At 41.3% G+C, this 26,232-nt stretch overlaps 1 protein-coding gene across 1 annotated transcript in view; it reads left to right on the top strand.

Annotated features, from left to right (window-relative positions):
- basp1 (brain abundant, membrane attached signal protein 1) overlaps positions 1-23,638 on the top strand; it is a 61,454-nt gene extending 37,816 nt beyond the window's left edge. Inside the window, exon 2 of the mRNA XM_087832000.1 lies at positions 19,549-23,638. Within this exon, the coding sequence (XP_087688126.1) occupies positions 19,565-20,206 (642 nt within the window). The 5' untranslated portion in view covers positions 19,549-19,564 and the 3' untranslated portion in view covers positions 20,207-23,638. The remainder of the gene's footprint in view (positions 1-19,548) is intronic.
- Positions 23,639-26,232: the final 2,594 nt, after the last annotated feature.

The raw sequence follows: 26,232 nt of genomic DNA, 5'->3' as shown, positions 1-26,232 counted from the left end.
CCATCAGAAACACCCTTCCTCACAGAGGGTCACCTGACCGTTTAGGTTGTCTTATGTTGTAGGGTGCTTTGCTTTCAATATAAAACATCTTCAGTGACTGTATAATTTAAAGCACTTTGAATTGAAGATAATTCAATGAATTATTCATCAAGTTTATTGGTAATAAGCATTTAACCATCAGTCACATCTATCCCAGCTCTAACTTTGGTGGTTTTTAACCTGCAGTTCCTTAAACTAAAGATTGCTAGGATGAGGTTTTTGTTAAACAGCAGATGTTTATGCCATGTGTTGGAATTATGGGCCTTTATTTTAATACTTCTTGTTGCGCCTGCCATGAATATCGCTTATTTATTGTGGACAAAATTTCCGGCTGATGCAGAAAGAGCAAATATAAGAAAAGTAAGAGACTTCGTGATATCTGTGGAGGGAAAATACAAAGTTTCTAAAAACCTTTGTCAAACAGGTTTATACTGAATGAGCTGCAAGAACTAAATATGGAATTTTTGGTGGCATCACTCGCCTACATATTTGTGGATGATAAAGAGGCTCTGACGTGTTTGCCATTGAAACCAAGCCTTCAGCCTATATAGATAAGCTGCATATTTGCTTTTGAAATTCATGTTTGTCAGCTCTCCTGTGTCATATCTTTACAATATGTTGTACTTAGCACAGGTGAAGGTAAACAACGACAAAACCATCAAGCACTCGTGTTTAAAAGTCAACACTTTTCAGCTTGTAGTGAAAAAGGTTTTTTTCCTTTCTGTCCTCGGATATCTTATTATTTAAAAAGGATCTAATTTAACTGGTGCAAGTTTAAGTGGTTGCTTGTTGGTGCTAACTGAAATATTATTGTGTTTCATGGTACCGCGACCATAAAAACCTGATTCGAGGATGTCTTCCTCGGACACGTCTGCCAAAATTTTGTTGCAAAAGGTCTTTTCAGATGCTGAGAAAGACCAACATCTGAGAGTCTAAAGCGAGCCCTGGATTGGGAGCTGTTTCATGCCTACTCCTGTGTTTGTAATCCCTCCCTGTACGCTCACTAGGTTTGACCTGGAGTACAGTTATTGCTTGCATTTCTGACAGCCTTGCACTGCAATTTTATTCCCAATAAAATTCACCATTTCCCTCTGCAGCCATTCAATTTTATCAGTTCCTGATCAGTTTTGTTCTCTTGCAACAGATTCAGAAATGTTTTTAATGGTTTAAGTCTGTCGTGGTTTTATACTGTATTTCTGCTTGCTCCAATGAAGTCAGTCCACTTTGTTTCCCACAGATTTAAAACTGATTTCTGCTTGCAGTGGTAGAAGAAAGGGGGTGTAAGTGTTCACAGTTATATGACGTGTCTGCCATTTCTCCTTTGCAAATATTTATTTGTGACACAAAGAGCTGCCTCTTATAAACTGGATGAACTTCGGCGCCACCATCTTAGACAGCAGCAGGAACAGAGGAGCTCGCTGTGCTCTGCAGCCGGAGTGAACCAAGTTCTCCACCTCTGATAGCGTCTCGTAGCCCTCAGGCTCACAGCTGATCTCCAGGAGAAGGACTACCATTTCCAGCTTCAGTAAAGATAGCGGAGTTGGAGTATGCTCCACCACTGTTTGAGATACAGTAGGGGCAGTGCATTCATTAGATTCTCGTGTTGCTCAGACTATTCTGAAGCTAAAACCTACTGAGTCTTTCTGAAGTGTGATGATTATTCGTAACTGTGAATATCCGCTATTTATGACTTCTATAAATAAGCTGAAGATAAAGCTGTTCATTTTGAAACTGTCACCTGAAGGTGACTCATTATACTTATTGCTATATCCATATTTTTATTGTTGGATTCTGCTAGAGTTGTTTTGCATGACTCCATAGCAGTCTTACATACACTTTGGTAATTTTTAACATGGGTATCAAGCATCGTAACAGTATGCATATGACAGAGAACAAGCAAAAGCAGAACAAGTGCATTTAAGAAGATCCAGACTTTGTATGTAAATGACTTTGACAATTTTTATTGGAAAATCTGCTACCTTGATTGATTTCTTTATGCTATGTTCAGGATAAACTTTCCAAAACCTCCCGTTACACATCCTAACTATCTCCTACTTGCAGTCAACACTATCTGGATCAGCTGTGAGCTAATGGAGCTAAAGTCTCACATGTGAGGTCTTGACTTGGACTCAAAAGCCGGAGACCAAAGGTTGAATGTTATACATACATTTTCCAGACTGATTATGGTTCCACACAACCTTTGAAACTGCACCCTACTTGTCAGCTATCGGGATTGTGTTGAGTGCTTCAAGTTCAATAGTGGTTTGAGTGGCGGTATTCATGCAATCCACAAGGATCTCCAAAGATATTTCTACTTGCTGTGTGTGGGTTTCTGAGGGTGTATTGAAGACGCCTTTGTTCCTGTAGGCCCCCATAGTTCTCCACGCTGCTAAATCATTGAAGTCCCATTTAGCATGTTATGATGTTTGAACAAGGCAGGAAAGCAAAATCGATGCACAGTCTGTAAAAACTCAAACCAAACATGTTTTTTTTGTGAAAGTGTCAAGACTTATATTGACACACACTGTAAGGTTCTTTATAGCAGCTGAGCTGACTGAACAGTACATACAGAGGGTCATTATAGACTTTCCTCCCACAGTGCCGGTTTGTTAAAGTAGCTGGAACCTGAAAGGTGTTCTTTGGCATTGTGTCCCTCCTAACTCCTAAAGAAACCATTGGTGTCGCATTTAAACTCACTAAGTAATCCTCATTTCCTTTGGCATCCATCTATATCTTAGCCTGAAACTCTTTCTTTACACATCAAGCTTTCTTTGATCTCTAAACCTAACCAGTGACTGAAGGTGAACACCCAACAAACTCATTGATATGGTCATTAAAATGTGAAACTTCCAGACTTCAAATTAAGAGTTCTGTGGAATTAAAACGATGATTGTCATCTTTTGGCATCTAATATTTATGGAGCCCCGCAGGGGACATGGGAGAAAAAAAAAATTAAGACGGACTTTTGCGAGATCTCGCAAAAGTTTTAGCCGCATTCGAAGCCGACCGGGAGGTCGACGCACAATGTGCCGGGAAAGCGGTGTTCCTCCCGGCTGTAGTAGGTCTCGACCTCCCGTTAGCGTCGAGCTAGTGGGTGTCAGATCTCCGAAAACGTCGGAGCACTTTTGCAAATATGTGATGTCTTGTAAACCGAGCAGGTATCTGACGTTTACACAACTACATTCATGCCTCAAAATATCTTAAAAGTGTATTTTGTGACCCAGAAAGAGTAATATTACAACTAAGTAGCTGCCGCCATTGTTGGAATTCAACTTTTGCGAGATCCCGAGTTTGTTTTGCGAGATCCCGAGTTTGTTTTGTGAGATCTCGCAAAAGTCCGTCGTACAATCATGTATTTAGGAGCTTTGATTTGACTTTGTTACATGTCAACAGGTTTAAAATGTCCCAAGTCTTCAGCTGTAAAAGTAAGGATAAGCAACATATGAAGTTAAACTCCTGAAGTTAAACATTTGATGTGGAGAAAATTAACTCCAGAAATATTTGAAATATCATTTTAAATGTTTCGGATAGATCAGATAAAAGCAAAAGGTGATTAGTCTGACAAAACATGGGTATTCGATGTCCAGGGGTGAGAAGGCCTTGCAGAAACTGGTGAAACTGGAGTAATGATTGGACTCATGTAAGGTTGGTCAGATGAAGGATTCTCCGTGCTTTCTCTTTATGTTAACAGTCTTTATCTTCAACAAGTTGTGACAGTTAGACTTAATTCATGTTGTGTCCCAGAGACCATGCTGGGGGCAGTCGGTTCATGCTTTCCACTCAGTTCCTCACCGGCTGCAGACTGAAGCACGTCCCTGTGGACATCACAGCTCACAGGCTGATCCACCTGAGGCTCTTTAGTATTGTCAGCATTGGTTTGAATGCCAGCAAATGAATGAATTTCTCCAGAATGAATTCCAAATAGGAAAGACAGTTATTTGTATTCATCCAGAAATCACTGAAGTCCTGAGTGTGGCTGAGAATGACTCAGGCAGATTCCTCTGAGGCAGACCGGTCAGACATAACTGTCTGTGTCTGGCTGCTGAGGTGGTGGATTTGAGATCATGTAAATATCAAACACGCCTTGGGGTTCGGTGACGAGCCGCTGTCTTTCGTCCTTGGACCTCCTCAAGTCTCTTATCTGTCTGTGAAAACAGAGCAAGTGGCCAAGGCGGCGAAGGCGTCTGACAAATCCAATCAGTCATACTCACCGCAGGGTTGGAGGAACTGACTCTTTTTACAAGTAGCCTCAGTAACCAGGTGCAGTGCTGTGTTCATGTGCCGTTATGCACTCAATAACCTCATAACATCTTCAGGCTAGAGGCTATGACAGTACATTTCTTAAGTAGTTTTATCTTTCTGCACATTATAAACAAAAAAAAACAGAACATTTGTTGTCATTCACACCTGTAGACTTTTGGGTCTACTGGTGTTTTTGATAGCTTGACAGATTTTTGTAAAATATTCCTGTCATACTCTTGCAGCAATATGACTTGTTTTTCTACTCTATAATCAGCAGCTGTGTCTGAGTCGTTTTGGCCGCCTCCTGTGGCAGCACTGCAACACAAATCATTTCTGAGAGCAGTGCGTCTGACAGAGGTGAAAAGTGTAAAAGCAACAACTTTACAAAGTCAAAGTCAGGTCAATGCGGGTACGAAGGGAAATCAGATGATGATGAGACACAAACAACAAGCTGTGCCTCACTCACTGCTAGAAAAGATGGAGTTTCCACATTACGGGACGCACTGACATAACCTATGCTAGTTCCAACACCGTGGCTTCAAGTATCTGCTAACAGAGAGTAACAGTTAAATTAAGTAGCTGCATTCCTCTCTTTGAGGACAAGAGTGGGAATCATTCTTTTATCTGCAACGCAGCATGATGTCTTTGTGAAGCACATCCAAGAACATAGATTTACTGAACTGGAATTTGTTAGAAAAACAATAAATGACATGTTTTTAACCTCTTAAGCCCCAAGCCTACCTGATCTCCTGCCTTTTGCCCCCGTATCAGGGGGCGTTGGGGCTTAAGAGGTTAAGGTACCTATGTCAAGATTTCATTTGAATCAACTCTCCTGACCAGTTTGTAATTTAGCCAAAAACAAAGAAAAGCTGTGAGAATTAAAGATGTGAAATATTTAATGTTGGGGAGGTCCTGATTAGGGATGGGTATTGATAAGATTTTCACAATTCCAACTCCATTTTCGATTCTGTTTAACGATTCGATTCTTTATCGATTCTTTTTAAAAAAGGAGAACACTAAAGTCGATTAGCTTAGAACTTTGTTTTATATCTGCTCTTTGAACAAGATAGAAATTTAGGAGTAACATGGCCTTACAAACCCAACAGTGAGATCTTAAGAGATCCACAGCCTGTAGCTCTTCAATGGGGTGTCACAGGGTCCCCAGGAAAAAAAATAGTAAATGTAAAATAATAAAATAAATATTCTTCTGTAGCAGTAACAAAGTATAACATAAATTATTCTGTAGCAATTACACAAGAATATCCAGTAATGTCCCTGCCTACAATTAAACACATTCACTTACTGAAAATCATCTGCTGTGGCAAATGGGTGCAAGCCTTTTACCACAAACTGAGTCACTGCTCGCTGACATTCGTCTATCCTGGCCTGAAAGGAGACGCTACTGGTAGACTGCAGCGAGAACTGCCAGCATCTGAGCCAGACTCTGTCTGTCTCATCATGGTCACCTAAATGCACAGTAATGGCAGGTTTTGTAAGAAGGCAGATCGCGCTAACATAATCTGCACTGTTAGTTGATTATTTACCTGCCGCATTAACAGGAGAGGACATGCAAACGTTACAGCTGCTGCTGGGTTGAGATTCACGAGTCCGGAGCGGAATTAAAAACACGACATTCATTTAAGGTCATCGCGTGTTTTGTGAGCAAATGCTTTTGCATATTCGTAGTGTTTCCTCCCTTAAATGAAATATCTACTTTGCAAGTATTGCAAGTTGCCCTGTTGTCATCCGTTCTCGTAAAGTATAACCAAACTTTTGAGCGTTTGAGCCGCGGCACCGTGTTTCCTGCCAGGTAAATGACGCTCCGCAACGTGGTGATGTCATTCAGGGCGACTGGAATCGATAAGGGAATCGTTTGCAAAAATGGCAAACAATTCCAAGGAATTGAAACAGTGGGAACCGGTTCTCAACAAGAACCGGTTTTCGATACCCATCCCTAGTCCTGATGGGAAGGGGCAGTTTGTTCTCCAGTTTAGGAGCAGTCACAGCAAAGGCCTGGTCTCCTCTGTGCTTTAATCTGGACCTCGGGACAGCTCGGAGCATTTGATCCACAGACCTCAGTGATCTTGCAGGAGTGTACCAATTCAAAAACTCAGAAAGGTATGAGGCTAACAAAAAAATGCCAGAATTATTCATGCGCTTTTGGTTAAATGCCACTAAAGCCTTTAATCAAATGACCTCCAGGTTATCAGTCAAGCGTTGGGGAAAGAGCGAAGTCCAGAAAAAGACAAAAGGTCGTTCTCAGGGAGCGTTGACTAGAAACTCGTGGAAAGTAACACTTTCCAAACAGAGGGGAGAAAAGGCTGCGAACTTGGCAGTTAATTGAAAGCTTGACTCTGAGGGACACCACACAATCTGGTAAGTGACAAGGGGAAATGGGGAGAGTATATCTGGGGGGGAGGTTGATTGGGTCACCGCTGACGGTTGGTGAATGAAATGGAACGGCAAACTTTGAAAAACAGCAGAAGAATTAAAAGGTCAAATTCAATCAAGCACTTGGGTTCCAAAATAAAGCAGGAAGTGATTAAACAGAAATTGTGGTTACATCAGCTGTCTTGATTGGTAAATGTATGTATTTTAGAGAGCTGTGGGTAACTTTGTGAGCACCTGTTTCATCACTTAACAGAGCCGGAGAGGCTGACCTGGATGTGTCACACAGCAGTAAAATCTTTTCAATGTTTTACAGGAGAAACAAGGCCAGGGGCTTTGCCACGTTTCACAGTAAATCAGGACGGAATGACAACATTATTACAGGTCGGTGCATGCAGAAAGGACAAGTCTGTGTTATAGTTTCTTAGAATGAAATGAGAAAAGAAATCACAAACAGAAACAGGGAAATAACTGTGCTCAGAAGACAAGCCTGCAGGCTTTATTTTATTTGCTGCTTCTGATATTTCTTTCCATCAGCAGCAAATGAAGCTGCAGTTTTTCTTTTATCTCTCTCGGGCTGCCTTTTTATTTCTACAGAGGAGTAAATCACAAGGGAATGAGCAAAAATACAGCTCGTATGGTTGATACTGTAATCGATGCAGCAGTTAAGACAGTTAGCCGGGTTGTTTTATAGGTCCGACACCCCTTCCAGCCTCGCTCCCATGGCTCTCTGAGGTTTGTTTTACCAGAGATCTCTTCCTACTAAAAGGGAGTCTTCCTCCCCACTGCTGCTAGGTGCTTCCTCATAGGGGATGGTTGGATCTTTCCAGTTCAATACAAAGATCTGTGAGACTCAGTACAGTGTTGTGAACACATTCAGTCATGCATTTTGAAAAGAATAATTTTCGTTCGTAGATTCATGAAAAATAACATCTGACTGTTTCCAAGGTCATCGTTCGAATCCAACTGTTTGAAACGTGCAGGAATGTGACAAGCAGAGAATTTGTGACGAGTCGCTTCCCTTCCGCACAAACTTGCGCCAGCTTTTGCAGACACGGAGGTCATGTGAACATCTGAGGAGGAGAGGATTTAGCAGAGCAAAATGCCACTTAATCCACAGAGATGGACATAATCGCTTTCAGTTGTGTTTTGTTTTGTCTGCCGTCGCTTTCCTCCGCAGCCAACAAAGCGTCGGGATGGATTTTGTATTCAGTATTAAACGTCTCAGTAAGAAGCGTCTCAAAGCGTCTCGCTGGCTTTAATCTCTGCTGAGTGCGTCCTCTGACTCATAAGCAGCAGCTGAACACACAGCGGCCCTCTGTGGTCCCACTGCACTGATCAATAACCATTTCCAGCCCAGGAGTTTTCTCAAGCTCTGTCAATTTGAGGATTGATTGTCTAAACAGGACTGAATGCGAGTGTGTGTTTATTCATGCCTGCGCATGTGTGTTTATCATTTGTTTCAATGCGCATGTTTGTGTGCGTGTCTTCAGCCTGAGGCCAGAATAAGCAGTGGGCAGTTTGTGTGTACTCTGGGTAATTAAACTGCTCTCCAGAACAAAGTGACGACTTTGTTTAGATCGGCTCCTGCCTCAGTTTAAAACCCAAAATGATCCACTCTCTGCTGACAAAATAAACAGTGGCTCAATTACAGAAGTTAGAATAAGCAGTAATTCCTCTTTTAGTAAACTTTAATTGGGTTTTGCAGTTTTAATTTGGAATTATAAGATACATGTCTGTCTTAAATACGTTTATTACAGAATAAAGAATTTCACCCAAAGTCACCTGCTACAGTGTATTTCATGTCCAAAGCATGTACGAAGTGAGCATGAGTATTAATGACAGTATCATCAGCATACAGGTGTATATTTGCTTGAAAGTTCTTACACAAGTTTTTTTTTTTTACATTATAATCTTCGGTAAGCAGGACTCTATTAGTCTCATAAGAAACAATTTGGGCCCAAGCATCCATCCATTCGCTTCCGCTTATCCTTTTCAGGGTCGCGGGGGGCGCTGGAGCCTATCCCAGCTGTCATAGGGCGAGAGGCGGGGTACACCCTGGACAGGTCGCCAGGGTGTCGCAGGGCCAACACACAGAGACAGACAACCATTCGCACTCACATTCATTCGCACATTCACACCTAGTGACAATTTGGATTATCCGATTAACCTATCCCCACAATTTGGGCCCATTATCAGCTAATGTACATCCCCATGTAAAAAATCTTGGTTTCATTTTTGATTCCACTCTCAAGCTGGTTATTACAGAATAAATAAGACTTTCACCCAAAGTCACCTGCTACAGTGTATTTCATGTCCAAAGCATGTACGAAGTGAGCATGAGTATTAATGACAGTATCATCAGCATACAGGTGTATATTTGCTTGAACGTTCTTACACAAGTTTTTTTTTTTACATTATAATCTTCGGTAAGCAGGACTATTAGTCTCATAAGAAACAGTTTGGGCCCATTATCAGCTAATGTACATCCCCATGTAAAAAATCTTGGTTTCATTTTTGATTCCACTCTCAAGCTGGACAAGCAAATAAATTCAGTTGTTCGTGGCAGTTTTTTCCAACTCAGGAGCCTTTCTAAACTCAAAAATATCCTGTCATCTAAAGACCTGGAAACTGTTATCCATGCTTTCATATCGTCACGTCTTGACTATTGTAACTCTCTCTATTTAGGCATTTGTCACTCAAGCCTGTCACGCCTGCAACTTGTTCAAAATGCAGCCGCAAGGCTCCTGACGGGTACTAGAAAGAGAGAGAATATTACCCCGGTACTCGCATCTCTACACTGGCTACCAGTTAAACATAGAATTGATTTTAAGGTTTTAATATTTGTTTTTAAAGCCCTCCATGGTTTGGCTCCAGGTTACATTTCAGATCTTCTTAGCCTGCACTTACCCACTCGATCTCTGCGCTCCTCCAGTCAGATGGTTTTATCAGTTCCCAGCTCAAATCTAGAGGTGACAGGGCTTTCTCCATTGCCGCCCCGAGACTCTGGAATAGTCTCCCCCCCTTCATAAAATTCTCTTCATCCTTGGAAGTCTTTAAATCGAATCTCAAGACCTACTTATTTTCCAAGGCTTTTGGATCTCTTTGATATTACGTGTCTTACAATTCTTTTTTTTTTTAAAAAGTTTTCTTTCTATTTTAATTCTTTTATTATATTATCCCTCTGTTCAGCACTTTGGCCGACACTTGATGTCTTTTAAATGTGCTATATAAATAAAGATGACTTGACTTGACTTTTAAAGAAATTAAAGCAAAATTGTTTCTATTAGTTAGTTTTATCTCAACTCTAGTTTAACCTTTACTTTCATTTAACCAAAAACTTCAGTAGACCTTGTATTTCTTTAGTCTTAGTGTGCTAGGATGACCTTGGTTATGACTTGTACTTTTATTTTACTATTTTACTGTATCTGTAGTTCTTTTCATAGATTGTTTAAACAAAGATGTCACTAATTGGTCCGAAGTTTTTCAGATCTAGGTGTTTGAAATCATTAGAACTGTTTCATTGTAATACAATCAGGACTGTAGTTTACAACGTGAACTTTATGTTGGCTATATAGTACAGGTTGAGCCCATAAATCCATTAGGAAAGTATTTACTGAGGTCACTCAAAGGAGACTGTGTAGACTTATACAACCACAAGTCCTTGAAAGCAGACGTCGTACCCTCTGTTGGCCATTAGAAAGAATGCAGTTTTAAAATACTTGCTCATCAGACATTCAAGCACTGCTTTACTCATAAATGAGTGTGCATGGTCACTTTTGTAAAGGACTATCAAATTGCACTTTTTACTATCATGCACTTTACGGTGTTGTTGGAGAGCCCAACATGTACCTTGTATGAGTGCTGTTGTCTTTCTGTTCTATTAAACAATTAATTGTTTAATGTCTTCATATAGAAAAACATTTCATTAAGCAGTATACCGAAGCTAACTTGACACATCTTATATTTCATATATATTCTCTATATGTAGCACCAATGAACATTATTTTTTAATTTTCCCTCAGACACATGGAAATAACCACACAGCTGGAAGCTATAGTAAAATGAAAAGTGTTTACTGTTGGACAAAAATAGCCGTAGCCGCTGGTCCTGCTGTAGCTTTGACACACTAGTGCAAATTCAGTCCATTCAGGCTGAAATAAAAGAGCAGAGCGTGCGGTGGGAGTGAAGGGAGAACATACTTTTGCAACATCTTTAACTCGAATGTGGAAGCGCTCGTCAAGATCTGGGGTACTGAGCTTTTAAAATAGCCCAGTGCTGTGGGAAAATCGTATCGGTGCAATGTGAAAATTGTGTCTCTTAAAACCCTCGTGGTGGACTCCCATCTGCCACTTCAGCCACTTGAATACCTCGACTCAGGCTCCTCTGACTGTGCACTCCCAGCATCCTCCGCTCCCGTCTCTTTCTTCCATCTCAGCGCAGAGAGCTTTTTTTTTCATTTATTTGTGTCTGTGTGTGTGATTGGGCCAAATTTTCTGCTCCAGTTTTTCTGCCTGTCCGCTCAGCCTCCTGCACTCTCCTGCTGCAGATTGGTGAATCAGTCATTTTAAATCAGCGAGCTGGATGGCAGCGGGAGGCAGTGCTCAGGCCTGTGTTATGAATTATAGTGTTACATTCATGTAAAATTTATTCATGAACACACATGGCCGACACTTCACCTAAACCACCCATTTCTCAAACTGTTGTTGGGCATTTGTTGGACCAGTGACAAATTATAGTAAAATTACGACCCTTGACCCCCTACGGAAGGTTACAAAGAAAGTAGCACGGGCGGGAATAAAAGTCTGACTGAACGAGCAGTAACAGAGTTTAAATCCGCAGCAGTGCGGCTGAATTAGATAGCTGCAGCAGCTTGTTGCATACTCGTAGATCTGCTCAGTCTGATGGCGCAGAACTGTTTTAAAATGGAGGTCAGTGTGACACAGGACGAGAAGCTGCTGTTATTGTCCTCAGGGAGAGGATGCTATCTCTGTCACCGTGTCCTGTGAAACCAAAACTGTTCTCAATGTCAGTTTCACTGGAAAAACAGCAAGTGATGCAATCACTACAATGCATTTTTTCCTTTTGTGTCACATACAGCATCTAATTTATATGATTTTTTTTTTTGCATCATCTGATTAGCTTCAGTGTACATAAAAATTTTTAAAAAATGAATAAAATATTCTGCAGAGGCCCAGAACTACAGATAAACTGCAGAGGATAAATGTGAAATAATAAACAAATTAATAAATAAGACATTTAATGAATCACAAAGCAAAAATTGACTAATGTAAAACAGAAATTGTCAGAATTCTTTGAACTTTTAATGAAATGTAAGAGATAAAAATTAGAAGGAATACAAGGAAACAAGTTCCTAACATGAGGGGAATTAGTGGAATCTATTTAAAGGGGACTACTGTACCATTTTTGTCCTTCATCCTGCACAAAAAAGTTCATTTTCTTCACTTTAATAAAGGTTAAAAACACCAAACTGCCATTAGTGCTCCTGCAGTTCTTCCTGTTTTCTGCTGTCAAGCTGATTTCCCAGCAGAGTGAGTGTCCGAGCAGGCCGGGGCGTCGGACAGTGACAGCTTTAACCTTTAACGTGTCATCTTGGATGGCAGGAACGCAGGAACTGCCAGGCCGGCAGGTTCACTGCTGCTCTCAGGGCGCGGATTCACGGAGACCCTGGGACCTCCTGGAGACGCCATCTGCTGGACCGGAGAGACAAAAGAGGGACTTTTTAGTAGATAGGAATACAGTATCTCTTTAGAACTGCCACATTTTATACACGTCTGATCCAGGCGGCGTTATGTGGAGACTGTAGCTGAAGCATAAAGATGTGGAGAAAGGTGGAGGCTGAAGCGATGATGCAGAGAAAAAGTGGAGCAGAGCTGAGCAGTGGTGTCGATGTGTGGGCGTGACAGATGACTCGCCAGAGATGGTGAGAGCTGGAGAAGCTCAGCCATCTGCTCCTTCAGAGACTTCTGCTCACCCTAAACCTCTCTGCCACCTTTTTGACTCGCCAGACACGGACACGATCGTCACTTAATAATCTTTAAATGCTTTTTCGCCGCCGCTGTAATCAATCGTGGGTATTGTTAACTCAGCAGCTCGAGAGGCTGAGGGATTGGCGAGTCTGTGGCTAAAGCAGGCAACTGCTGAACACAGTGGGGAATAGTAGAAGAAGAAACGCGCAGGTGTGTTAATCTTGGGCGTGTGCAGCCTCAGGAAGAATAAATGGACCTTAGAAAGATGCATCGACGTTCGCCGAGGTCTCTACGGGCTGCTTTTTAAACATGCTGAATGCGGGTCTTTTATGGGATTTCAATAGTGTCTTTAATTTGACTTTAGCTGAGCTTGAAAGCCTGTTTTTGCTGTTTGTCAGCATCTTCTGGAAACAAATGTGCAGTGGCGAAGACTGAACAGTTCCAGTAACTTGAGAGTAAAATTACACTTTCCCCTCACCCAACCATCTGCGGCATATGGCCGTCCCCTGCATGAGGCTCCTTCCTGTTAAAAAGGAGTTTTTAACTCCCCACTCTTGGTCATAAAGGATCATCAGATTATTCAGAGTCCTGGGACGACTCCTGTTGGGCAAAGATAGATGTTGAGCGACTGTAGGAGTCCCCAGATGTAGTGAGTACCCTTCACTTCCCTGTCGCGTTTTTAGTCTGTCGCAAAAGGTTAAAGTTTCACCTATTAAACACGTTTTCAGTTAAGCCAGTGAAGTCTCTCTCGTCTCGAAACACAGTTATGAAATTTGGAAACGCAGATCAACCCTGGTCGGAGCACAAGAAGCGATTTCACAGTGATGAGATCAGGGATTTCCACAGTTAGGAGATTAGCTTCTTACAACCGTAACAATGAAAGTGTGTCTAAGTGGATTGAGATACTTGATTCCAAATCCTTGCAGAGTGTGAAATAAAAGGTCAAGGAATCGGCGTAAAGATGAACAGATAAGAATAACAAAGGATTCTCTTTTTATGCGTCGTTTGGAAGTTCGTCCAGTGTTTTTTGGACCTTTGCTCTCTGCCTTCTAGTTGCTCATTTTTTACTTCCTTTCAAGCCACTAAGATAGAAGTGGCCACCTTTTCTAAGCACTGACGTTATTGTCCACACAAAGCCATGTTGGAAGGTCATAACGGACCATTCACGCTTGCTTTTGTGCTTCTGTGACTGCAGTGTGCAGGTTAAATTAAGTCTTTTGTCAGCTGGGGGCCTTTTCTCCTGGTTGTCTCAGCCCTGCCCCAGCTCTTCAAATACTAAAACCACACGCCCAGCAGTGAGAAAGCGTGCTTTTCCTGTGAATAGCCATTGTTTGCCTGATGATCATGAGTCATTGTACTGGCAGCGCAAGCCGGGAGTCAAATGATGTGATGCGGCAGAGAGACTTGCATTGTGGGTCGTATAAAGCCGCGGCAGGAACGGCGGCCCTGGCAGATGCCAACTGTTGGACGCCCGCAGGAGCGTTGCGTGAATAGTGGAGTAATTTAGTCAGTGGCGACAAGGCGATTAGCATTTTGAGTGGATTCACCGTCAGCTCGGCCCCCGTTCGCAGGGCAAATTTGTGAGTAGCCGGCAGAGTCTCGCAGCGGTCGGGTTTGTTTGGGAGGAAAAGGTCACGTCAGAGCCGCTTTGACAGATTTCACACTTTTACAAGTGGCAGCGCAAAGAGGACGCCTTGGTGTTAACCACATAACTGAGGAATAATAAAAAGGTCTTGTGAAGTCGGTCCGTCAACACGGCCCCATTTGAGACATTCAGTAACAGAGGGCAGTTTTTTTTATCATTTAAAAAGAAATATTTGGGTTTTTTATTGCTCAGACAATTCAAAAACATTCTGCTGGAGGTAAAACTCAAAAGGCAACGCAAACGTCTGCACACGTAACGTAACATAGCCTCTTGATTTGGTGATCTTTATCCGTTACCTTGTTGGTAAGGCAGCTGAATCGCATATTTCACATACACTGATGAATTCAAACTGCTTTATGAAGAATAGCTTAATAAAATTACGACGTTCTTTTTCTCTATTTTAATCATCGTATCCGACACGGTTCCATCTTTGATCCTTTGCTCCTAATAAGCTTGATTCATTGTGGCATTGAAGCCTTCTCCCCTATGAAGCAGGCAGATGGTGACACTCGTGAAAAAAATCTTCAACTGAAAGACCGAGCCAGGAATCTGCAGGTGTGTGTGTGTCTGGGGGTGGGAGTGTGTACTGAGCCTGCACACACACATTTCTCTGCCTGCTTAGTGACTGGTGATTTGCAGCGCTCCAAACCAGCCTTTTTTATAGATTCCCTGCGTGCTTCACATCCTGGTTGAGTATTTCAAGGAAATATTCCATCCTGATGATGGAATTTCCTGCAGTACAATTTGAGATTTTCATTTATTCATGAATAACTTGAATGTAGAAATGCTGGGTTTGAAAACGTTCATCAGCCAGTTTTGTTGCCCCAAAGATTCATCTTAAAGGTGGCAGGGGGTCAGGTTTTATTAAAAAGGATGCCATGTTTTCAAATTAATCCACTGTTGGGATGAGATATATGACAGAAAATAAGGAAAGAAATTCTCTACCAGGTGCTATTTATTATTCTATTATCATTAATTTTCATAAGATACATGATCAAGGACAGATAACCCATTTCATACATTACCAACCAATATTGTATTCGCATTATGAATTGTTATCGGGCAAAAAAGTGCTGCACCAGTAGTTGGTGACCTTCTTTTGAGGCTGTTATCATTCGATTCATATGCAGGAGCTGTAATATGAGGCAGTGTTTATAGTTACGGCTCATCTGTTGGGTTTAACTTGTGTTACATTAGGGCTACGTCCACACGTACACGGGTATTTTTGAAAACTGAGATTTTCCGTTTTTGTTTTAAAAAATAATCCCGTCCACACGTAAAGGCAGAAATGAAGGAAAACGCTGCTAGGAACATGCCAAAGCAACAGGTGGCGCTATATTCCTAACCGTTAGAAATGTTGGCCAATCAGAAGTCTAGAAGCCTCGGTGGGGAAAAGTAACTTTCCTGATGAGTTTGTTGTCTTAATTGATAGTTTCATCTCTCTTTGAATGCAACATTGTGTTAGTTTTGTTAGAGTCAAAAAGTACAATATCATCAATCAATCATTCATATCATCGAGTATCTAAGAGCGTGCAATGTCCATCATTTCCACCTTGTATCATCTAGGTCCACCCTGCTCTCGTGATACTTAGATGCTGATGGTTAAAACACTTTGGACCACATTCTTCTAGGCTGATGCATGAAACTAACGGCAGATTTTTGGAACACAGAAAGGTTGGTACCACTTAGGCTGTAGAAACATCTGGCGTATCTTAATTATGAGGCAACTGTGTCTCACAACAAAACAGTTTTGATTTAGACGTAGGCTACATCCACACGTACACGGGTATTTTTGAAAACTGAGATTTTCCGTTTTCGTTTTAAAAAATAATCCCGTCCACACGTAAAAGCAGAAATGAAGGAAAACGCTGCTAGGAACATGCCAAAGCAACAGGTGGCGTTATATTCCTAACCGTGTAGAAATGTTGGCCAATCAGAAGTTTAGAAGCCTCGGTGGGAAAAAGTAAACAAAGCTGGGGCATAGAAGCAGAACTGAGTCGTATGTGTGGCGGGACAGTAACTGTGTGTGTATATGTAAGCATTTAAACACTGCAGAGAGAACAAGTAACAGTAACAGTATTGTAGAGATTCATTTCACCGAAACAATAACGTGGCGCACAGTGTGACGTCAAAAAAGGCGCACACCTTTGATGTTTTCTCCGTTTTTCTCGTCCACACTTAAATGCAAAAACTGAGTTTTAGAAAATATCCACCCTGGCCGGAGTTTTTAAAAATCTCCGTTTTCAGTGACCAAAAACGCCGTTTATGTGTGGACGAAAGGCGCAAACGCATAGAAAAACCTGCGTTTTCAAAAATACCCGGGTACGTGTGGACGTAGCCTCAGTTGGTTCGTGTTGGATCGATTAAACGTATTTTTAGATTAAATGATATAAACATTTAGAGATTAAATAATTAGGGCCTTGTAGTCTACATTGTGATGGGTGAGTTTTTAGCGTTTTCAAAAATACCCGGGTACGTGTGGACGTAGCCTAGGTTTGACATCCAGTATCTTGCATCGGGTTTTGGGTTGGTTGGGTTTAAGAACAGATGACAGCTTCTTCTCCAGGTATTGAGGATGTTTCAAAACTATATTTTCCAGAATCTTTTTTATTATTACATCCTACAAAGAGTTAACTTTTAGCTGATCACTTATTTCCGAAGTCAGCACAGGGGACAGATTGACTTGTCTGATTTGTCACTGGCTGCCCTTCCCGACACAACCTTTCCATTACTCCGGTCTTAGGATCAGCACCAGGAGTATGCTGTGTCTCTCCCTGGTCTTAAACCAGGGATCTGCCATGAGTAAGGTGCATGCATTAATCACTCCAACATAGAGCCACTAGGATGATAACATCTTACTCAGGCGGCTAGAAGGTTGAGGAGTGTGCCTACTGGTGATATGAGGCTAATGAACTGATTGGTCATTCATTTCAGTCATGTGGGACACATACTGCAGAACTTGTATGGCTAATTTGTGTTAATCAGAATTACAGAAACTCATACTTGGTATCGGTTCTCTCGCTTTATCACTACCCATAGGATACTAATCTCTGCACTGAGAAGATTTAACCCCAGAAATCTCATTCTGCACACTAAAACAGCAACTATTATTTTACCCAGTCAAACACGGATCTTTTTTATGTCTACTTCTCTGCAAAAATAGTCTTTCCCATCAACCAAGATAAGAATTTAATTAGCCATGTTCGGCGGCCATTTGAGGAACTTAAGAGACGGTTGATTTGAGTGTTGTCTCAGTAACTTATTTGAATTTCCTCTTACTGCTGGCGTCTGAGCTTTGAAAGCTCTTTTGTGCACTTATAATTAGATGTTCCTGATCTGAAAGCTGAGAAACTAGATGTGCCTACTCTCTGTTGTCCAGGATGATGGAATACGTGAGCAAGGTCTCTTTTTTGGACTTGTAGTTTAAAGGCTTCTGCATTTTTCTTACAGTGAACATCAATTATTCCGATGACTATTACTTCATCTAGTTTTTTCTCTGTTGTAATATGTGGGAAATGAAAATATTATGCTGTGCTTCTCTCTGGGGGGCATGAGGGTCATGCTGAAAGAATGCATTAAAAATGTAATTTGAGAGCTGGTTTTCCAGAAATGCATGGGTTCTGCATACACATTACACGGTCCAGATTTTGCACTTTTTGTCTCAAATAAAAAGTGAAGATTGATGGTGCAACAAAACAGCAAGCGTTCAGTGGCCAATAGCTTATGAAGATTAGCTCATAACCTCTCAATGTCCACCCGATTCTGGCAAACCTCTTGGGACTCAGGTTAGATTGCATTTTAGCCACATGCTAACTCCAATTAAAAAGTAATGTGAATCTGATCTAACTTCCGGCCTTTGGTTGGTCAATCAATGCATCTACACACCTCATGTTTCCCTTCCAGGTCTTTGATTATATGCCTTCCAACCCTACAGGGTTAGGGTTTGGGTTCCCACCCATTCACACCTCTCATTAACCCTTTAAAGCCGGTCAGAGCGGGCACGCTCTGTTTTGCGTAACTATTTTTAAATCCCGGTAGCTCTGCAACCACGTAAGCTAGCGCAATAATTTTTTTTGCATATGAAACCGGAGGAGTTGTTCTTACATCTTATGCCATCAGCTTGTCCTCGGTCACAGTTTCCTTCCACATATAGCTTTGCAAAAACTGCATAAAAAGCACTTGCAGCAACAAAAACATAATATTCCAGAAACACGCTTTGCCGATCCGATCAGCTGTTTGTAACACTTCCTACGTTGGAATAGACGTCAGCACGAACTTTCGCGTGTCTGCCATGACCTGCCCGAAACCGGAAGTGACGTCATTTTTGCGGAAATGTAGTTTTTTACCATCAGGGCCTCATGAGCCTATACTGGTGTTTTTAAAAGTTATCTTTGACTTTATGACTTTCTGTGTCGTTTCTGGGATGCTTAGGACTCATATTGCACTGCTGGAAATAGTTTATTTTGATGCATATGCTGCTTTTTTGCAAATTTGCATTAGAATATTTATTTTCGTTTTTCCTGCAGTGTATAAAAATTGGTGTATTTCAAAAATAAAACTATGAAGACACTCAAAATAAATTTCCTGTGGTGGAAACTATTTTGTGCAACTTTTTTGTATTTACAGTTTTGAGGGATAAGCCTCTTAAATTTCTCTAACTAGAAATATATGTTAAAAAAACAAAAACGATTTTCAATTTTTTTGTAGTTTATTGCACTTTTTTGCAATTTATGTAATCACTATGCACTTAATGCAGACATATTATTAAAATCTGGGCTGTAATGGTTGTATTGATGTATAGCAACTTGAAATGCTCCCAAAAATGGCTCCACAGCATGTAAAAATATAATATAAGCTCTGGCGGACTTGGTTCTATGGTAGGTCTTAAAGGGTTAATATGAAGATCCATGCTTCTTCCATTTGTAGTTCTGTGGTTCCTGTTAGTGCACAAGCATTGAGCTAAGACTAGCCTGCGCATGATTTTGGATTTCTGGGAAATGTGACTCTTCGCACCTCCTAGTGTTTTAACATGGTATTACATGAAAGTGCAACCCAGCCTAGTTTTAACTTAAGGCGATATCTCCCTAACACAACACACATACGTCTCAGACAGAATGCCATAGCGGTTGTTTGACATGCTGTTAATACATTTTGCTATAGCTTTAATGCATTTTCACCTGAATGCATTCTCTGTGATATAATATCTACTTTTACTAAAAGTCTTATTTTTTCCTTCTCTTTCAGAGGCCAGTGATACAAAATGGGAGGCAAGCTCAGCAAAAAGAAGAAGGGGTACAGTGTAAACGATGACAAGGCTAAAGACAAGGATGCCAAAGCAGAGGGGGCCTCAGCAGAGGAGAGCGAAGCACCGAAAGACAACAAGGACGGGGCTCCAGCTGCCGGTGATGCTAAGGAGGTAGCTAATGACACGGCAGCCAAGGAGGCGCCAGCAGCTGATGCCGCGGCACCCAAAGAGGAGGAAAAGAACGCAGCTCCTGCCGCAAAGGAGGCAGAGAAGCCTGCCGCCAACGCTGAGCCCAAAACGGAGGCGCCCAAGAGCGCAGAGCCCGCCAAGGCCGAGGAGAAACCAGCCGCCCCGGCCAAAGAATCGGCCCCGGCCGCGAAGGAAGCCGAGGCTAAGGCCGCGGCGCCCACCCCTGCAGCCGAGAGCAAAGATGAGGCCGACGCCAAAAAGACTGAGGCCCCTGCGGCACCAGCAGCCAAAGCCGAAGCGGCCCCCGCTGCCTCCCCCGACCCCAAGCCTACAGAGGCAGCGGCAGCTCCCGCCCCGGCAAAGGAGGCCACCCCTGCTCCTAGTTCAACACCAGCCGCCGAACCTCCCAAGGAGGCAAACGCCACAGAGGCACCAAGCAAGGATCAAACCGTAGCAGTTCAAGATTAATGGACAGCCACTTTTCGGAAATGAAGAAATAAATTACCTAACTCAACAACGATGAAGATTAAAAAAGAAAGAAATTTACTAGTCCACCCATATTATGATAATAACAATAATAATAATAATTGTAACGATGAAGATATGTTGATCGAGGAGGACTGAAGCAACCACCTGGAGAAGTTTCCCACCGCTGCAGATGATTATTGCTATTATTATTGTTATGTTTTATTCTATTTTTTTCTGCTGTAGTATTTGAACTTTGATACGAGTGTATGTCGGCCATACGCCTCGCCATTTATCCGCCATTCCTCTCGCTCATACAGTCCCACAAAGTTTGGCCTGATTCCCACGTCAGCCCACAGAAGGCTCCTGCATTCGATCTGTGGACGTCTAAATTTTGGGGTTCTGATGAAGGGAAGGGGAGAGGTTAAGAAAACACCTTACCAGCTGGACTCAAGTCGAATCTGTCCTCTCTTCGGCTCTCCCTCTTCCTCTCATCCTCCTCGTCAGAATATCGTGATTTTGGCTCTGGCCTGGTACCTCCAGCTTTTCAGTGCTGTGGAGTCGTGGTTGTGGTCGTGCGTGATTGTGCGTGGTATTGTCGGGTTATGTTGCTTCCTATTTTTCTCTCTAAAAAGATCCCACTTTCTTTGAAGAGCTTTTACTTGGAGATTCATTGCGAGGACTGGGAATTTTCAGGCTTTCTAAGGCATTTCGCAAGGTTGGTAAAGGCGGGCTTTGCAGAGAAAAAAAAACAACATTAGACATTAAACAGTTGTAGGATTTTTCAGATAAACTTCTACATTTTGTACTGAAACCCTTAGCTATATTGTTAGTAAACTAAGTGGGTTTTTTAACATTTGTATTGCTTAGATAATCTGCAAAGCCTCGCCGAAAAGATCTCTAAAATGTTCTTAGAAAGTTCAACGGAAGCCTCTCGTCCTCGAGCAAAATCCGAAGACAAATTAGAGTAAAAATTATCTACGTTTTTTTTGTTTGTTTGAAAAGACATATCTTTTGCTGACCCGGGTGAAGTAGACAGTACGGTCACATCTTAGAGGTTGTTTGAACTTGCTTAAAATACCAAGAAGGTGATGTTTGCTCCTTCATGGGTAGAGCTCAGTTAGCAAATGCTCAGTTGTGCCTTTGTAACCTAAATAGACAAGACTGGCACTCAAACATCCTGCGATTGTCTGGAACACAAATCATTTCCTTAGCGAAAGTAAAAGGGCGTTTGAGACACACTTTCGATTCAAGTATTAGCAGCACAAAACGTTTCTGAGAGGAAAAAGTCAACAGCGGATTCTTTTACTTTGAAATAAAATTGTTACATGCTCACATACAATCTCCTGACACGGAAATTTCAACAGTTGAAAAAGACACTACCCAACTAGTAGAGCCGTTTCATATTCATTATTCAAGTTTAAACCCTTACAGCACTAAAGCAGTCTGCCCTGTTGAGCAAACCTCACCCTTTTGGTATCAAAGCAGTGAAAAGGCCTTAAGCGAAGGCGCTCACAATGCTGTTTGACCCAGGTCTGATTTACTGGGTTTCGAATCAGTGTAGCTTTCCACCACTAACAGTCTGATACCACTGAAGAACAGGCAGGAGGCAGGATTTCAGCAAACGATCAGAGCCATCAGCAACCAATTCAGTGTGATATGGTCCATGTTTCTAAGGCTGGATGGAAGGGAGCCTCTGATTTAGTCATTATCGCCATTCGTGCATTTTCCTTTACTGTTTGGAAATATAGGTTACATGTATGTACATCTGTGCAGTGGTGGAAGGAAAAGTACTAAAGTACACCTTTGATACATTAAAAACTAGCAATATTGATAGATGTCTCCACCCAAATTTATTTTTACTGTAAACACCAAGCACACTTTTGAAAACGCCCAGCTTCCACCGCTTGAGGAACTTTTTTTTAAAGCCAAAGTTTTACACTTTGGTGTAAAACCGTAAACAGTGTGAGACTTTGAAAGAATCATGACGATATCTTTGGTCGTGGCAGTGGAGTCCTGCAAACGAAAATAGCTTGGGACTAAACATCCACAGCAAAACGTTAGGATTCCAGCAAAGGAGAGACTTGGGTTGAGTTGCGGATGGACGAGGGGAGGACGATGTAGCATAGAAGAAAGTAGAGACATAAATGGCACGTGATCCAGTGGGTATGCCAACAACAGTATCTTGCATCAAATATGACGTCTTACCCAAGTGTTTTAGAACCACATTGCACAATGTGGCTCAAATTGCGTGTATGGAGACCTTTAAGGGTTTTTAGTGGGAGTAATCTTGCACAGAGAGCAGTTGTGGTATTGACTCCATTGTTGGTTTTTCAGTCGTGTTCATCACTTGTGCGAGCAGGACGTGGCGGTCGTTCGGCATGGTGTTAACTCCACCCATCCTCCGCTACTAATGAATTACCTGGTAAAAAAGTTAAGGTGACATTACAGCGTTTTACAGAGCTGAGCATCCTTAAACTCTCAGCAACCAGCAAAAACCAGCCCATCAGATTCACACATGTGCACCAGGTTTTCGGTGATACTGAGACAGTTCTAACCGACCCCATAGCATCACTTTTAAATGCATTGGTTAAGTTTAACCCAAATCTCTGTCTTGTACTAAACCTGTGTGCATGTGCGTCATGCTGCTTGTGTCTTTAGCACAGTGCAGTTATGCAGCACTCTCAGTGCAAACAAGTGAAAATAGAGTACCAGGAAAAACAAAGGAGGGATTTTTATCATTGATACTACAGTAGAAACATTTTGATGATTATCATAAAAGGAAGAGATGACAGTGAAAGAAAACCAGCAGGACACATGGAAGGAAGAAGGTGAAGGACAAGAAAGCTCAGATTTTAGATTGTACTTCATGATGAACACAGTGGAGGAAGTAGTACGACTTTATTGAGCTACATGCTTTTGCACAAAACAGTCAAGTAAGGTACCAGCAACCCAAAATTGTGCTTGGCTTATTCAAACCAACATTCGTCTTTCCACCTTTGCATGTATGTAAGTATATGTATATATATATTTAGCCATCTCAGCCATCCATCTGCCACTTTTCAGTTCCGTCCATGTGACGCTCAGCGTTTTCCTCCCAGCACTCGTCGAACCGTAGCAGAAACAAACACTCGAGGAGCGCCGCTTGTCACTTGGCTCAGTTTTTTCTTCCTCTCTTGACTCAGTAACTTGCATGTCCGTGGTTGGGTGAACCTGTAGTCCTGTCTTTTTGGTCAAGTGGAAAAAATAATAATTTTTCGGTCTGCATCCATGGCAACTACAGTTGATATTTTCATCCCATGTTTCATCACTGCTACTTCCGCACCACACGTTCAGACAAACAAACAAAAAGATGATATGGAAATTGATGCATTCAAAATTATATGTACTTGTATAAATGGTGGAACAGTAATAAAATGTACGAAATTGACTCGAGGATTCTGTGCAATGCGATTTTTTTTCAGATGCACTCCGGACACATCGGAGTCACACCTGCCAATGAGGCCGATATGTTATTGTTACATCGTAGCATTTGAACAAACAATTTAATGCAGCGTTAGGACTATTGTAGAAGAAGAAATTAAAAAGTGAAAGTACATTTGTGAATGTGATAAAAGGGTCAGTTAAGCCATATTTCATTGTTCGACTGACAGAGTATCTTAATAATGATTCGAAAGTAGAAAGTAACACTGATTCTACGTCTTTAGGTTTTATAGGTTGGAAATTACATCAGGTATCTCTGTGATGCAATCAGACTTTATATGCATCACAAACATGCGTTCACTTGAACTTCTGAAGCCTTCAAAATGATGATTTCTACAGCGATAACATGTTGATCTTAATCTTAAACACATCCAATCTGACTATTAGTAATGCACTATTTTAGTTTTCATATGTTTATTGAACACAACAGTCCAGAAAATATATAAATGGTGTGTGCTAAGGCAGGCAACTTATTTTACATCGTGGTAAATGATGATTAAAGTACCATTTCTGTCAGTGTGAAGATGTTTAACTACACATTTCTTTTCTGACACATGTCAGTATAAGAAAAAGACTGAGTTCAACAACACGTCTATATGACAAAGAAACCCTGTTGTAGTAAATGTCATGAATCGCTGTGTGGCAGGCAGGAGTTGGACCCAAGATGCAGGCACTCAGACTCGAGGGATGAACTCAAAAAACTCAGCTTTATTTGCTGACAGGGGAAAAGCATACAAAACTAAACTAAACTGGGAAAATATAAATCACACTTTGCAGAAAGGCACACGAGGAAACACACAGCAAGAGGGATGACATGACACTGACTTAGAGAAACAGGGTTTAAATACACTGGGAAGTAACGAGGGGAATGAGACACAGAAGGAGGGCACAGCTGGGGGAAATCAGGACTGACGAGACAAGCAAAGCAGGACGCATTCACATAAGACACGGACCTTCAAAGTAAAACAGGAAGTATGACATAGAGACGCGAACTTGACACGGTGGAGACAGCAACTAAGAAACACAGAGACAAACCATAAGGCAGAGGACTCTAAGAACCGAAAGACTCAGAGGGAAACTCAAACATGCAGACACAGACTTACACAGAGAAACATGAAGGGCAACTCACACAAGTACAATAATACAAAAAATCACAAAGAACTAAACATGCTGGGTCAGGAGAGCCAGGACCCTGACAGTAAAGGTAAAAGCAGTGACTCATTGGGCCTAAACTGTGAGAAATAAATGTGTAAAATTACAGAAAATTCTGATAGCTGATTGGCCAGACGATCCTGTAATTGTAAAGTGCAACATTTTTGTTAATTCACAGAAAATTTTCTATTTTTATTATTGATTTTATTGTGGACATATAAAATTGCTATTTCCATAGCCCATAGTGAAAAAAGCAGGACCGTCTCTGTCATTTAATTGTTTATTACTTTATTGTATGAAAGGCCACAGGTGAGGTCTCCTTCACATGTTCCAAAGCTGTCCTTTGGGCTGGATTGGAATCTTCGCCTGGGCAATTGTGGTCCCTGGTCCTTATGTTTGACACCCCTGTGCTAAAGTATTCACTAAAAGCTTTGTAGAGGTGTAGCTGCCTATAAATAAATCCATATTAAGTCAGGTTAACGACTGCTTAAGCCACATGTTGATCACAACAACCGTCACAGGACCGTACAGGAAGCATTAGAGGGACGCACAAAGGTAAAAAAGGCCACATGTTTAAATACACAAATGATCCAAAGCAGCGAATAAGAATAAGAAATGAACAAATGCAGACTGTTGCTGCTCTCCATAGCAAAAAGCATCTGCAAGGGTCCGACTGAGAACTCAGCATGCAACACTGAGGAAAGCACTGGAGCAACATCTGCAGAAAACACTAAAATCTGATGGTTTTTATTTTTAGGATTATTTATATTGTTATATATAATCACTTGTGTTAGACATCAGTATCAAAAGGTTGCCAAAGAGAAACTCATGTGTTCTTCACCAGTGTTGGTCAAGTTACTTGAAAAAAGTAATCAGTAACTAATTACTGATTACTTCCCCAAAAAAGTAATCCCGTTACTTTACTGATTACTTATTTTCAAAAGTAATTAATTACTTAGTTACTTTTTAAAAACACGATTTACAACCTGAATAGGTGATAAAGTGATAGATCTTTCAGCCCAATTCTACTTTTTCTACATAATCATCATACAAAATGTAATCAAATGGAAAAGTCTCTTTTTAAAACTTGTTTTATTAGTTTTAATCTTTTAACTTTATGCATCAAGCAAAAATTTAATTATCTGCAACATTCTCTGACTGGAAGAAATTAGTTTAACATTTAAACCTATTTTCTGCACATTCCAGCACATAAAATAAAATATTTTGTGTGTTTACACTCAGTCTTTCAAATAGATGCAAGTAAAACACAGCAGAAAATAAATAAAGTCAAAGACTAGCGGTCCTGTTGCTCTATTTTCACCTGTAAAGCAGGAGTGGGGTAGGCGGAGGTTTACCCTGGTGCAGGTGTGCAGCGGTCAGTGGAAGAATCCGCG

This window comes from Neolamprologus brichardi, chromosome 18, assembly GCF_056152115.1.
Source record: "Neolamprologus brichardi isolate AB-2024 chromosome 18, ASM5615211v1, whole genome shotgun sequence".
Lineage (NCBI taxonomy): Eukaryota > Metazoa > Chordata > Actinopteri > Cichliformes > Cichlidae > Neolamprologus > Neolamprologus brichardi.
This window is presented reverse-complemented; position numbering and strand designations above follow the sequence as displayed.